Source organism: Petaurus breviceps, unplaced genomic scaffold (assembly GCF_028583685.1).
Source record: "Petaurus breviceps papuanus isolate PSGF00001 unplaced genomic scaffold, PetGlider_PUasm1.0 90760, whole genome shotgun sequence".
Classification (NCBI taxonomy): Eukaryota; Metazoa; Chordata; class Mammalia; order Diprotodontia; family Petauridae; genus Petaurus; species Petaurus breviceps.
Genome location: NW_027187338.1, coordinates 12047176 through 12063048, shown reverse-complemented (window position 1 = coordinate 12063048; position 15873 = coordinate 12047176). Strand labels below are relative to the sequence as shown.

General features: G+C 37.2%; 1 protein-coding gene across 4 annotated transcripts in view; it reads left to right on the top strand.

Annotated features, from left to right (window-relative positions):
• FOXJ3 (forkhead box J3) overlaps positions 1-15254 on the top strand; it is a 172354-nt gene extending 157100 nt beyond the window's left edge. For all 4 annotated transcript variants that reach the window (XM_069068157.1, XM_069068155.1, XM_069068156.1 and 1 more), the window contains 4 exons: positions 4944-5045; positions 5490-5681; positions 10153-10260; positions 12251-15254. In XM_069068157.1, the coding sequence (XP_068924258.1) occupies positions 4944-5045; positions 5490-5681; positions 10153-10260; positions 12251-12366 (518 nt within the window). In that variant the 3' untranslated portion in view covers positions 12367-15254. The remainder of the gene's footprint in view (positions 1-4943; positions 5046-5489; positions 5682-10152; positions 10261-12250) is intronic.
• The last annotated feature ends 619 nt before the right edge of the window (positions 15255-15873 follow it).

The window sequence follows — 15873 nt, the reverse complement described above, 5'->3', positions numbered from 1 at the left end:
GTTTCCTCACTTGTAAAATAAAGGGGTTGGACTAGGTAAGGTAACCTCCTGGGTCCCTTCAAGCCCTGGATCTTAGATTTTCTTCCTTTGCCAAAAGCTCTTCCTGGCTTTCTCATGGCATACCTGACTTTTGTGGGTGAGGGTAGCAAGTCTACCTCTTATTAAATAGAAACATGTCAGGCTTTGAAGTTTATTCTTGTTTTTCTTCATATGGTCTTTTAATCTTTAGGAAAAGTAGCCTTCCTTTTCTTTTTGCTTTGAATTAAAAAAATATGTCAACAAACATGAACATTTTCATATCACAGAAACAGAAAAAGAAGACTGTATATGAAGAATGGATCTTGATTATGTGCAGCTTACATTTTATAAAAATTCATTAGTTTCAAAGTTAGGCAGCCAGGGTAAAAGCAACTGAGGGAGCAATGGTGTACTGAACACTAGATCTAGAGTCAGTAAGACCTGAATTCAGATGTGACCTCACGCATTTAACTAGCTGCGAGACCATAGCATATCACTACCACTCTCTGCCTCAGTTTCCTCATTTATAAAATGAGTATTAAAATAATAGCACTGGCCCTCAGGGTTGTTGTGGGGACCAAATGAATTAATATTTGTAAATATTTTGCAAACTTTAAAGCACTATAAATCCTAGCTGCTGCTATTAATTAAAATAGCCTGTGTTTATGTCTCTTTCTGAACCTCTTTCTCTTCTCTTCTGTGTATTTTTTTTAATCCAGTGCTTCAGTGACCTTTTCTTTTTTCACATTTTTGGGGCATCATCATGATAGTCCCTCTCCCCTATCAAAGGGGGGAAAATGTTTGTAATTAATCAACATAGTCAAGCAAAACAAGTCTACACATTACCCATGTTGGAAAAATGTATGTTGTTTATATGCAAGTCCCCCATCTGTCTGCCAGATGATGGATGATGGATACTGTGTTTTATTGTTACCCCTCTAGATCTGTGGTCAATCATGGCTTTGATCACTTCCTAGGTTTTTAAGCCTTCAAAGACAATGACCTTTGCTTCAGAAAACTGGAAGCAATGTGGTTCTTTGGATAGAGGACTGAAATTGGAGTCAGAAACTTCTCCGAGACTTGGTTTTCTTTTCTGCAAAATGGAAATGTACTGCCTTTTATCACAGTAGTGTTCTTGGGTTTGAAAGAGATAGTTTATGTAAAGTGTTTCCTTAATGTGTGATATAAATGTCATTTTATAAACAAAAGGTTTTTTCTCCCCATTAGGAAATAAAACCTTTTCTCCTTTTTCATATAAATCCACTTTCAGTTTTAATTTGACCTACAGAAAATTTTTTTTAAAACACCACCACCAAAACCACAAGACTTTTTTTGTTTAAATGAAATGATATAGTCACAAGTTTCTGTTCTAGAATTTCTTGCACTTTTCCAGTTTTGTTGTGGAATTAGTAGCCAGTGTAGTTTGGATTTAAATGGCTAGACAGATTATACTTAATATTTTTTTTTCCTAAAAAGGGTTCCTTTTTTGTTATTCAATAGAACACTAATACATGCTTTTTATAGATCAGGGAGATGTAGTTCTCATTTTTAGACCCTACATTTTAAAATAGGGATTTAATCTATTTGTCAAAATAATTTTGCAGCTGTTACAGACAACTTTAATTTTGTTGACCAGAGGTAATTGGTGTATATATTTGTGTCACCATTAAGAAGTGAAGTATCCCTATCTACCTCACAAGATTGTTTTGAATTAAGTGATTTATAAACCTTAAAGTACTACAGAAATAGTGGCTATTATTCCAATAGAATGATCTAGAAATTTGGGAACATTTTTGCCAGTATGGTGGAATAGTAATTGCCACCAAAAGCAGTGTTTGTACTCACTGATTTTTCTTCAGCATTATAGTTTTTGTTTATAAAACTTCTGGATTTTTAAATGTTAGTATTTTTGGGGGATCGTTGTTAGATGACCTTGTCATAGGTAAGACTTTCAGGGATAAAGTTATATTGTCTCCAATATGAAGTTGTTGGAAATTATGATATGTATTTCACGATGACATTTTTCACAGAATCTCAGAATGTTTAGACATAGAGAAGACCTTAGGGATCATCTAGTCTACCCTTCTCATTTGACAAATGAGGATATAGAAGCCCAGAGAGGGGAAGGAACTTAGCCAGGGCCACAGAGCTACTAAGTGGCAGGACTGGGGCTTGAGCTTCAAGTCCATGCTTTTCCTACTACATCACTATTTAAAACTTCTGAATTTTAACATTTCTTAAAACTAACTTCCCGTAATTAACTTTTTAAACTTTAAAACAATAACAAAAACAATTCACATGAGAAAAAAATTAATTAAATTATGATAAAATGAATAAATATAATTGTAAAACGAATATATAACATTGTATATTATAGAATATACAATATAATATCTATAATGTATAAAATATAATATGAAATTATTTTAAATTATTTAAATTTGAAAAATTATTATTGTTATCGATTCTGGTTAGATTTTATAAAAAGGTAAAGTTGGGTTAGGTCTCGCCCTGTCCTTTTCTTAGAATATTGCAGAGGGGACCTTAAATATGTCTAGAGTGACATTTGTTGTGTCCTGGATTCCTTTTGCAGTTTGTTGATGCCTATGAACCCTCTTTTCAGAATAATGTTTTTATATACATAATATTGGAAATACAGCCAGATCAGAAGGCATTTATTAAGCACTTAATATCTGTCAGACACTATGCTAAGTGGTGGGGATACAAAGAGAGGGAAAAAAAGGTTTCTCTTCCTAAGGAACACTCCACCAACTATGTGTAAACAAGTTTATATACAGGACATATAGGAGACCATCCCAGAGGGGGGCACAAGCATCAAGGGAGACTTGGGAAATCTGGGATTTTGACGAAGGCTTGAAGGAAGCCAGAAGACAGGATGAGGAGGTGTAGTATTCCAGGCATGGGAGAGGCAGTGAAAATGCACAGTTGCAAGACAAACACAGCACACAGGATGGCTGCTGGCATAGGCTCACTCTTGATCTGGCCAGACAAGAAAGACACTTAAGGGGTTAATGATCTTACATTATTCTAGTCTAGTATTCTCAGAAGAGGTTGCTGATAATGGGAGCACAACTCCTACAACATTTTTTTTTTGTTTGGAGAGCAATTGGGGTTAAGTAACATGCCCAAGGCCACACGGCTGCTGTTATTTTTTTTTTTTTTTGCTTTTTTGGGGAGGGCAATTGGGGTTAAGTGACTTGCCCAAAGTCACATGGCTAGTAAGTGTGTCAAGTGTCTGAGGCCGGATCCGAACTCAGGTCCTCCTGACTCCAGGGCCTATTCACTGCACCACCTAGCCGCCCCTACAACATTTCTCTTTCTTTTTTTTTTTTTTTATGAGCAATCGGGGTTAAGTAACTTGCTCAAGGTTACACGACCAGTTATTTCTGGGTGTGGTGCTAAGTTTCGGAGCCTGGATTCAATCCCCAGGTCATCCCTACACTGGAGCTCTTACTCGCTGAGCCACCTGGCCGTGGTTTACATTTCTTAATCACCCTTCTCGCAGGGGCTGGCGAGAAGGGGGAGGGGCAACCACCCCTACATCTCGGTGGGGTCAATTGAGACAGGCACAACTTGTGCATCCCCCTAAATCCCCTCAAGCCCTGATGGGGGCCAGTTAAGGTACATACAACATTCCTGCTTGTACATTCAACCCTAAGGTTCTCCATTCACTGACCAGTGCCCACCTGCTTTATAGGGCAACAGACAAATAAGGCACATTGCCAGCAATAACCTCACAAGTTTATATTATATCATCCCTGTATCTCACTGTGCAGCCACAGTGAATGTCTATATTATTTATCATTATATAATGCTGTGCAAGCATGGTAAAGATGTTTTGAACCATAACTATGGGAATAAGAGATTGCTATGGCTATGGATCCTGGGAAACTGAACTTTAAGAAATAATAGCAAAAATCCACTTTACATACACTAAAATCCACCTTACTTACAACAGTGTTTAGTGCTCCAAGCAGCAAGAGAGGCTGGAGTCACTGTTAACACAGTTAATGATAAATGCAAGTGTAAATACAACTAAAACCTTTTTAAAACGAGTTCACAGAGCCCAGATTAACAACCCTTGGTTTAGTAAAAGCAATTTGCAACCTCCTAGAGAGAGATGTTTCCGTCAGTAACTTTTTTTCTGCCACTTAACTTTCATCCTCGCTGCTGAAATTTAAACACATTCTCTTTTTACCTGATTTTTGTTATAAATAAAATAGAACGTAAAAGGAATGGGTGACTGTAATATTTCTAGGTTATACTCACCACTATATTCAGGCAGACCCTGTGGTGATTAGGACAATCAGAATACATCTGCAAACAACTTACACCTTGTATCAATATTCTATTTGTGAAGGCAAGCATGGCCAAGAAGTTTCTAGATTCCGAGCCTCCCACAGCCAAAAACTGTACTTTATTCATGTTGTATTTATCTCAGTGCTTTGCACACAGCTGACATTCAAATGTTTGTTGAATAAATGCTGAAAGACAACAAACTTTTAAGAATTTAGGAGTCTTTATTTTAGCTCTGGAAACACAGCCTCCTTCAGCCCTACCTATCCCATCTACAAGATAGGACTAAGCAAGCTGCTATGAGAAGTAACTGGTAATTTGTATATAAAAGGACTCTGAAAACTGAGAATTTACTTATGGGAAATTAAGTTAAGGAAAAAAAACTTGAAAAATAGTTAAGAAAAGGCCCTAAAATCCCTCTGATGGGAAGGCAGTCCCAAAAGGCACAGTTGGGACCTTAAGAAGCTGACAGTACCTAAGGATCAGTGGGATCCCAGGGTTTCCAGAACCACTGACTGCACATAGCAGTATTACATATGTGTCTTTGCCAATTCCAAGTTTTAAATATTTTTATCTCAGATTTATAGAATTATGAATTACTTTTTCAGGTGTTTCTACTGATTGGTATGCAACACTGGATATGCTGAAAGAAAGCTGTCGGATCGCTAGCAGCGTTAATTGGTCAGACGTGGATCTTTCACAGTTCCAAGGTTAGTTGTGGCTATATTTGAACATAAACTAAAGATATATTGTCCTGACATTTTTGGTATATTTCATTTTCTTTAACTTATTAGAAATTCACATCCTATCATATAACATTCTTCTGTGCTTGAAAATGAACACTTTGTAATGGCTGTGTCAAATTGGTATGGGCTCACAGCCTGAAAAAAATTAGGCCAGATCAAGTGGATCAAATGAGAATCAAGGACAGACTTTTAAAAATCTGAGGAATAGTGCAAGTACTATACTTTAGGCTTCAAAATTGCTTCAAGTATCCATTGCATCTGCCCTAGGAAAGGCCAGTAGAAAGTTTCTGGGTGAAAAAACTTTTAGCCATTTGCTAGATTCTCCCCTCACCCTTCCCCCCACTCCCACCCCCACCCCAGTTGTCTGTAAGGCTGTGTTAAATATTTCTTTTAATTTTTCCCCCACAGGTTTGATGGAGAGTATGAGACAGGCAGATCTCAAGAACTGGTCTTTAGATCAGGTCCAATTTGCAGATCTCTGTTCTTCTCTTAATCAGTTCTTTACCCAAACTGGTCTTATCCATTCACAGAGTAATGTTCAACAAAGTGTTTGTCACAATGCCATGCACCCAACAAAACCTTCCCAACACATTGGAACAGGTATAGCATTTCTATGTAGCAGTTTCCTTGTTTTTTATTTTTTCTTCATTTTATATTGAAAATTTAGTGTCTAATAGCTGATGTTCCAATTTTGAATTATTTAGACCCTGTGTTCAAATCATTAAATACAAAATATGTCTTCATCTTAGTTACTCGTGTTTGTAGTGCTTTGTAATGTTGATAAGAGTTAATAAGCCTTTTTGTAAAAAAACTTTTATAAATGCTTTTCATCTTCTAACTTCTTTCCCTTAGCTTGTTATTATTTTTATATTAGTTAAAAACTATCAGCAAGTATTTAAGTACCTCAGAGGTGTGATATACTAGAGTTTTGTTTTTTAAAACATATTTTGGTTTTAACTTAAAATTGTGAAATTCTTTTCACTTTAATTTGTTTGGAATTATTAACTTGGAATAAAAGTGGCAATCATTTTCTTATGGGGCAGTGGAAAGAAAGCTGGATTTAATGTCTTACATGAACAGGACCTGTTCACATACCAGCTTGGTTACTTACCTACCTTTCATGATATGCAAGTGACACTTCTGGACCTGGATTGTTCATCTGTTGGAGTCCTTGAACTCGAGGCGAGGGTTACTTCTTATCTCCAAGTCAGTGAACCTGTGATGTATAAAAAGGGAAGGGAAGATATTGCAGTCATTTACTTGGGAATGTGGGCAATAAAAATATGAAACTGAACAAAACTATTTTGCTCCTGACACTGAAATACATTTTTCTGAACCTGATTAGCAAAACCCACGTGACACCTGTTTTCCTTTAAAACTTAGTTATTCCTAATAGCCTCATTTTCTGCTTTTCATACTTCACCATTTGCCACATTGTTGAAGTTTGAATGTGTATGTTCTTTGCCTAGAATCTTAATTTCTTGCATCCCCTAACATTACAGTCACTTCTAACTTGTTCACTTGTCCCTGTTATTGAAAATAAGTAATCTAACTTTTGTTATTCTGTTTCACTTTTCTTATTCTTTCCTCTAAGGACCTCCAAATTGTTAACATTCATCTTTCTTGAAAAAGTTTTCATGAGTACTTCTTCTAGTATAGTGTTAGTTACCCTGAAATTGTGCCTCTTCCATTCAGAGTACTCATTCCTCACTGAGAATCCAGCTCATGGCCTTTATTAGCTCTTTAATTCTCATGTTACTTTCCCTTGAAACCAGCTGCTTTTTCTTACTTAATTCTTAGAATGTTTTGCAGTTCTTCACCTAGATTTTTAAAAAGGAGAAATGAAAATTAATTTAAACTTAAGCATAAACACCAACCTCCTTTTCGTTTTATCCTCTTCTTTCTTTTCTGGTCAGGTTTTTTTTTTTTAATTTTTTCTTTGTCTTTAAAAAGAATGAAAAGCACATTCCCTCATCCTGTCTTGCATACCATCTCCACTTTCTTTAAAGAAATTGTTTGCAAAAAATATTTGCCTTCTGCACCAGTTGGATGCCCATGCTTTGGCTCAAGGGATGTTGGGAATAGGAGCCCTTTGGTAACTCCTGGGATTGCATGGGAGAAATTGGATTGGCACAGGGGAAAGAGGATTAGAAGTTGTGATTGACAATTCCTGGGGAGAGAACAGGTGAAGGGATTTATGAAATTACCATGAAGTATTTTTAAACTAGCCCAGCAAAAGTGTGACCACATGTTAACTTGGTAGCCTTTTCTAGACTTCATTTCTCTGAATACAATGGTTCATTTTCATGAGGTCCTTAAAGTGGGAGCTCCCTTGATTGTCATGCCATGGTAGTTTTACTTTTTTCGTCATTATCCTTCATGATGAATCCATTTGAATCATCTTTGATCAGCTTCTCTTCTCATTATCTTTAGGTCTTCCCCAAAGTTCTTTCAGGTCACTCTTTTATATCTGTCAGTTCTGTATGTGCTGCCACATCTCCAGATCTCTCTACTTAGTGCCACCTGTCACCTACAGGTTCTCCTCAGTCTTGTGTTCCAGTGTGTCATAGTAGAAAGAAAACTGGATGGAACAAGAGGCTGGAAACTTGGGATCAAGTCTTGGCCCTGCTATTTCTTAACATCATGGATAATCCACTCCATCTTGTATAGCCTCAGTTTATTTCTTCATAAAATAAGGGGGTTACAGTAGAGGATCTGTAAGGTTTTTGTCAACTCAAGCATTCTGGGATCTCTTTATTGCTATTAGAAGGAAATCAAGACCATATGAGTGTAACAGTGTATCCAATGATATTTACCACTATCACATCACTGGTTAATAGTTCACCTGTAGGTTCCAAAATGTAATCAAGCACTAGAAAACTTCAAGTGTGATTGCTAGGTATTATTACTAATTTCTAAAGGTGATTTATCTCCCTCCCTCCTGTTTTAAGCTAATGATAATAACAGCACATTAAGGTTTGTGAAACACTTCACAGAAATCTTAATTTATTCTCATAATAACCCTGAGAGGTGCTAATATTATGTGTATTTTCCAGATGAGGAAACTGAGGCTGAGAGAAGTTATGTGATTTGCCCAGGTTCACATAGCTATTTACGTGTCTATAGTTGGATTTGAACCTAAGTCTTCCTGACTCTTAAGTCCATTGTTCTATCCACTGTTCCACCTAGGTGCCTCATTTCTTCCTGTTTCAACTAGATTGTGTTTTAAGTGACCTCTCTTCTCGCCTTTTTTTTTTATTTTTTGGCATCTCATGACCTTTTTTTGATATCATCTACTTTTCTCTTATTCTTTGATGATGAAGTGGCCCTTGTCAATGAGACCAGTGACTTCACCTATACTCTTATTGCTATCCCTTTTGTGTTCTGATAAGTCAACTCTGACAGTCATCTCCCTCCTCCTTCTATTTGTCAGTCTCTCCCCTTCTAACCAGTTTCATCTCTGCTACCAACAAAAATACCCAAGTTGCTCTAATGCTTTAAAAAAAAAAAACTGGACCTTATTTTTCCCTCAAACCATCTCCTCCCTTTCTTAGCCAAACTCCTAGGAAAAGGTTGACCATTCTTATCTGTGTCCTTTTCTCCCCTTAACCTTTCACATTCTGGCTTCCAGCCTCATTACTCAAATGAATGTGCTCTCTCTGGGTTACCAGGGATCTCTTCATTGCTATATCTAAATGGCCTCTTCTCAGCCTTCCTCCTTCTTGACTTATCTGCAGCCTTTGAAACTAACTGATTTTTTCATGGATACTTTTTCTTCTCTGGGTATTTCTAACACTGCTTTCTCTTGGTTTTCCTACCTATCTGATTACTTTTTTTCAGTCTCATTTGTTAGATTATCATTTATGCCATGATCCCTAATTATGAGTGTACCCCAAGACTATTCTAGGTCCTCTTTTCTTTCAATACTCTCTCACTTGTTGACCACATCAACTTCTATAGGTTCAGTTACTATCTCTATGTAGATGACTCCCAAGTGTCTTGTCTGTCTGTATAGCTAGCTATTGCTTTAGTTTCTTTCCTAAACTCCAGTCCCAGATCACCAGCTGTCTATTAGACATCTCCTGCTGGAACATCCATACTCATCTCAGTATGTTCAGAACAGAACTCATCTCTCTTCCTAAGCTTGCTCCACTTCCAAACATACCTTTTCCTATAAGACCACCACTGTCCTTCCAGTTTCCCAGGTTCTAAAGCTGTGTCATCCATAACTCCTCACTCTTCCTCATGCCTCAGTCCAGTCATTTGCCAAATTTTTTCATTTCTCTTTCCACACCTTCTTTTCCAGTCATACAGCTGCCGCCATAGTTCAGGCCCTAATTCAGGCCCACATCACCTCCCACTTAAGACTATTCCAATAGCTTCCTACTTAGTCATTCAGCTTCAAGTGTCTCATTCCATTTAATCCTTCATACATCTGCCAGCTTAATTTTTCCTAAAGCGGCTCAGGTTTGACCATATCACTTACCTACTAATAAACCCCAGTAGCTCCTTATCACCTTTAGGATAAAATACAAACTCTTCTCTTAGACATTAAAAGCTCTTTATTGACCCCATATTTACCTTTCCATCCTTATTACACATTTTTTCCCTCCACACACTACAATGTAGCCATCCCAACCTTTTTTGTGTCTTTTTACTTGCTGTCCCCCATGCTTAGATTGCATTCCCTCACCTCTTCCTCTGAGAATTTCTAATTTCTTTCATGACTCAGTTTAAGGGCTGCTTCTACATGAAGTCTTTCTAATCTGCTAGTGACTTTCTAATCTGCTAGTGACTTTCTCACTGTTACTTTATTTTATATATTTTATTTATCTACATGTGTCTCTCCAAATAAAATGTAAGCTCCTTGAGGGCAAAGACTTTATATTCCCAGCACCTAACATAATCCCTGTAATAAGTGCTCTCAATAAATTCTTGATCGGTTATTGGATTGAAGTGAAGAAAACCTTAAATAGATATAAGTAGTATTGATCTATATTGATATATACTGATATTTTAGTGCTGTTTTTAAACTTTGCATTTTCCTATATTTGCTCTTTATTATCCGTAGGAAACTTGTACATAGACTCCAGGCAAAACCTCCCTCCTTCAGTGATGCCTCCCCCTGGTTATCCTCATATCCCACAATCACTTAGCACTCCAGGATCAACAATTGCAGGTAATTCAATTTAACTTCCCTCTTTTGGGGGTGGGCAGGTGTGTGGTAGGTATGATGTACATAACCTATATTCAAAGCATGTTACTGAATCTCCTTTTAGGGACATGCTAGGATCTACATGCTTAGGAAGCCCAGGAGTAGATAAGGACTCTCTCAGGGTCTCAAGGTGCCATAATTCTGTTGAGGTATATACTTTCATCAGGCCTCTGGACTTAATTTTGCCATCTGTCACTCAAAAATCCTCTTAAGTCATAACTTTTGGAGAATATAGCCAAATAATTTTTCAGTTCTTGGCACCACGTTTTTGGAAGGACATTGACATGTTAACATATGTGTGTGGGGATGGCAAGAGAGGTAGAGTTGGTGGTGGCTATAATGGTGGTGACGAGGATGATTAGAAGAAAAACTCTTTAAATCATGCCAAAGGATGATTGGTTAAAGTAACCAGAGATTAGAAGAGATGTTTTAGAGGAAACATGATTACTGTCTTTGATTATCTGATAGGCTAGCTTATGGGAAAGATTAGACTTGTTTTGCTTGGCTCAAAAGGAAGTTTCAGAGATGCAGGTTTAAGCTTGATATGAGGAAGAAATTTTAACAGTGAGATTTGTGGAATGGGCTGTGTTTTGGAGGTAGTGTCCCATCTCTAGGGGTCTTCATGCAGAGATTGGAAGGCTACTTGTTGGAAATATGTGGAGGGAATAATTCCTGTCTAATAGCAGGTTGGATTAGGTGCCCCTAAGGTACCTTCCATGTTTTGAAATTCTTTGATTGTAATAGTGCAATTTGAGCCATAGAGGTGCAAGTAGTTTGGGGGCTACTTCTTCCCCAATGCTTATTTATATCATAGAATGTTAAAGTTTAGAACAGGGGTGGGGAACCTGTGGCCTTTTAGGTCCCCAGGTGCAGTCTTTTAACTGAGTTCAAGTTTTATAGAACAGATCCTTTTATTAAGGGAATTTTTTCTGTGACGTTTGGATTCAGTCAAAGGGCTACACTTGCGGACCTAGAAGGCCATGTGTGGCCTTGAGGCCACAGGTTCCCCACCCCTGGTTTAAAATATCATAAGCAGGATAAGGAACTACAGCCTGAGTAAAGGACAAAAGATAGCTTCTTTCAAGGATGATTATCATTATTATTATTATTATTATATAATTACATGATTCTCTCTAAGCATCAAGTTGTGGCAGATTAATAACCTCTTAACAGAACAAACTTGGGGAAAGAGGAAATTGAGAATTATTAAATTTTTTTGGTGTTAGTAAGGCTTTTGGCTATATCAGATGACATTCTCATTAATAAAATGCAGTAGGTAAGAGATGGTTTAAATGAGGGCTTTCTGGCCTCTTAATTTTGCCTCAATCTTGCATGTTTCTTACTGTTCCTATAGTCATTGTAGTTGGGGACTATAAGGTACACAGAAATTATGCCTGTTTGGTGGGCCTGAGAACACACACATACCCATGCTCCTGGTTTATAGCTACATTCAGCTTTTATACCAGGAGGGGTAGAGTGGGAAGGATTCACAAAGTTTACAGAATCATAGAATTTAGCATTGGAGAAGAATTTAGAAACTGTCTGCTAGAGTCCAGTCCTCATACAGATCAGAAAGCCAAAGTCCAGAGAGATTTAAGTGACTGTCTCAAAGCCATACAAATATTAAGTAACATTTAAGATTCTGTCCACAGAATTTCAGCCATATGGGAAGGGCTTAGTGGGAGTAACAATCTTTTGGGTAAGGAGTCAGAGGTTTCCTAGAATACCACTGACTTTCTGTACACATGCATCCCCCTTTTCTGATAGTCTAGAAAAGCCCCACCCTGCTCACATTTCAGATTCATTTACCCAAGTCTCTCCTAAACCACTAGAACTCAGCTCACTGATTGATTGATACATTATGCTCTCTGAAAGTAGAGAGATGTGTTTATTGCATTATTCCTGATCTCTGTGAAAAAAATGGCCTGGATTTGCCTTTTTTTTTTCTTAACAGGACATCATGGAGCAATGAGCCAGCAGCATATGATGCCTTCTTCAGCCTTCCAGATGCGCCGCCCTCTGCCTCCAGATGACATTCAGGATGACTTTGATTGGGATTCCATTGTGTAGGACTTTGGAGGGCATAAGAACTCTGACCTTGTTTTCCATACAGTTTAAGAAAAAAAAAAGGTGACCTGAATTCACTAATGACAAGGTGAAAATTATAATCACTATAAAGATGCTATCTAAATTTACTTTGAAGACAATCAAAAATATTTAGCAGGATAACTTATGGCTTTTATTTGACCCAAACAAGTACTCCATGTCCGTCTCCCTGCCAGCTGCCGTAGCTCATTACTGTCATGTGATTTGGACAGCTTTTAGCTTGTGTTGGTTTGATGTTGACCACAAGTGCCAGGCTGATTTCTAGACAGAGCCTCTTTTGCTGCAAGCAGTTTATAGATACATATGTGTAAATATATGTACAAAAGTAAGAAAACTGAACTTTTTCTTAATTGGGTTATAATGTCTTAAGAAAAGTTACTGTGAGTTTTTCTACCTTATTAGGCTCTTTTCTGTAAGATTTTCTTTTGTGTAGGTAATTAATAAGAAATTAACTTTTCTAAGCCCAGTTTCTTTTAGTTTCCCCTTCACCATTCTGTAGGCCAAATAGTACATGTGCATTTGACTTCTGCCCAGCAAGGAAAGGAATTCAGAATCCACAGTTTGAAAACTTGTTACACAAGGCCAAAGTAGCAAGTTTTTTGTAAGTAGCTGAAGAAAAACAAACCAAAGTCATTTTAAGTTTTTGAAATTTTGTCATTTTCTTAGCATACATATATTGTCAGTGGCCTTTTATGTTCATTTTAAAAATCCTCTGTAATGACTATACAGTTCATTGGACCAGGTAGAAAATGAGCACAGCCTGATGTTTTAAGCAGTTAATGCTTATACTTTCACTTTCTAATGTATTTATTATAATAAAGTTTTATTTTAATATTTATTACTACTACCTTCTGTGAAAGTTCCGCTTCAGTTGGGCTCATTATGGAGAAATAGAAAAGTTAAAGTAAAACATGGTTACAGTCCTGAGTAATTGTGGATGAACCAAAAGAACCTAAATTGTCTTCTGTGTAGTTACTCATTCTGAGTGTTCTGGGAATAGTCACTATTTCTCTGCTGTGGGTGTATGAAACCTGAGAGGTAGAGAAAGATCCTTGAGTAGTCAGTTTAGAATTCATTTGGGTAACTGAATTCCTTCTAGAACCTAGAAAGCTGAAGAAGTTAAACTCTGTCGGTTTCTCTTAAAATCACACTGAAACTATGATAAAATCATAGATTTATTCTCTTACGTGACAGATTTGAAGTTAGCAGAGCGTTAGACAATTCCTTGGAATTGGACATTTTCAAGTTTTTTATTTTATTTCATAGTTAATACAAGTATTCTTATTTTCTTAGTTTTACAGTAAAACTAGAGGAAACCAATTTTGAAAATAGAAACATTTAGAATCTTCAGTGAGGGGGAAGGGAATTTGCCAAAATTTCTCTATATACATTGGAATACTGGTAGGCTCCATCTAATCAAGGAATGAATTGTCTACCAAGTGTTCTGCAGAAGATCTGGTCACAACTGAGTCTCTTCCCCCCTCCCCAACCATTGCAATCGAGAGGAATGGTCATTCTGTAGTTGGGCAGCAGAATTTCTTAACTAGGAAAAAACATACATCTTTGTTCTTTTCAGTGTAGAGACAGTGGAATATTATCTTAAATGAAGCACAGGGAGACCACTCATTGGGCTAGTGATGGAGAGGAGGGAATATCTTAATGTAATCCAGTTACCTAGATTCTCTTCCCTAGTGGCAAAAAACTAGAGATCCCTTCTTATAAAGTGCAGAGATGAAATATTTGATAGTAATAACTCATAGAAGATAAGTTTAGATCGTTTGTTCAAGGCCAGATTAAACGTTTCACTCTCGGTAGCAGCTTCTAGTCTTTTTAGACTATTAAGGAGCAATATGCACTTTAAAACCATTTTAGATATTTGAATGCAGTTTTACACAGAGGGATTTAGTTAGAAATGTGTACTCTAGCCAACCACTGACTGAAATTTTGCAAATTGTGTGAGGTTAATTTCCAATTTGGTAATAATTTGTTGATTCACAACCATCAATATTTTTATGTGGATGTAGAATTAGTAAGAATAGATCCTGAGGTGAAGTCTCAGTACTATCTTTTAACTCCCTTTCTGCCATCTTGTGGTTCAGAAACATGGACAAGTTTTTTCAATAGAAAACCATCCCTTTGTGCCTGGACCTGGGTCTTTATCCTGATGTGTTCTGGGTGGTTGCGTTTGATAGTTACAAATTCAGAAGTTATGCCTTGTGCTTAAATTGACCATATACTTTAGAAACATTAATAAATGCGCAAAACTCACAGTGGGGCAGCCTGTCCAGGAGAACAGTGCAACTGGCATTTGTGGCCTGGTTTTTGAATGTCAATGTGTCAATGTGCTTTCCTGTAAATATTTGTCTCTCATGTCCTTCTAGGGTGGGAGGGAATCAACCTGGGGATTATTTCCAATGGAATAGAGTATTTTGATATTGTTCATTCAGAGGGTGATGTGTACATATCTATATTGTATATATGTGATGAAAATGCATTGGCTTTTTGTGCATCACAACCTTTTATCTGTACTGCTGTTCTACAGTCAGTGTTTTAATGTTTCTACCGTTTTGTTATTGCACGGTTTACTACTTTGCCTCTATGATGAACGGCACGGATTCTTTGTAACAGTTTAGTGCTGTAGAACATATTCCAAGTGTCATTAGGATTGTTGCTGCCAGAACTGATATGCATGAATGGCACTTAAAATAAAGATATTATGTTAACTCCATTTTTAAAAAAAATTGATTTTTATAAGTTTGCTGTAATTGAGGGAACAGATCTAAAAACATGTCTTCAGAATAGATACAGAAACACGTAAACAGTCTATTAAAACATGCCAGTACCTTGTAATCGGAATGTTTTCTAAGTGTTTGTCAGTGTCCCATGTTCTGTTGTTCAGAGTATTTTCTTCTTGAAGGCTCACCTTACCTGGGCCTTTTCAGAAAGGAAAGAAGAGGCCCTTCTTAGAGCTTTGCCATTCACCAAGGATAAAACTCAGATCAACAAAAATTTCTGTGGGACCCAATGTGTGCCTTTGCTGGACAAGTGATACAAAGAGGAATAAGACATAAGATCCACCCTTCTCACAGAGCTCAAGAGTCCAGTCAGGGATATAGGACATGGACCCATGAGTTGAAGAACTGATTTAATTATTATGGTCATTCCATTCTATTTAATGAGCCACTCTGGCAGAAAAAAAATATCCCTTGTGGCTAATAACCCTGTTGCAGTGGGCTCTTCCAAACTTCTCTAGACTGGTTCTCAAACTGTAAGACACACAACCTACATTCCAAGCCATTCCGGTTTGATAGTACCTTCCAGAATTTGTGTTCCCTAGGTTACCTCCTCCATCCACGGAGACTCGAGTAATAATACAAAATGAGAAATGTAAAAAGGCAGCATTTGATTAAGCACCAAGAAAGCATTGAGTGGTCAGAGAGGGAGCAGTAGCTCTCAAAGGATGCCTAGGTT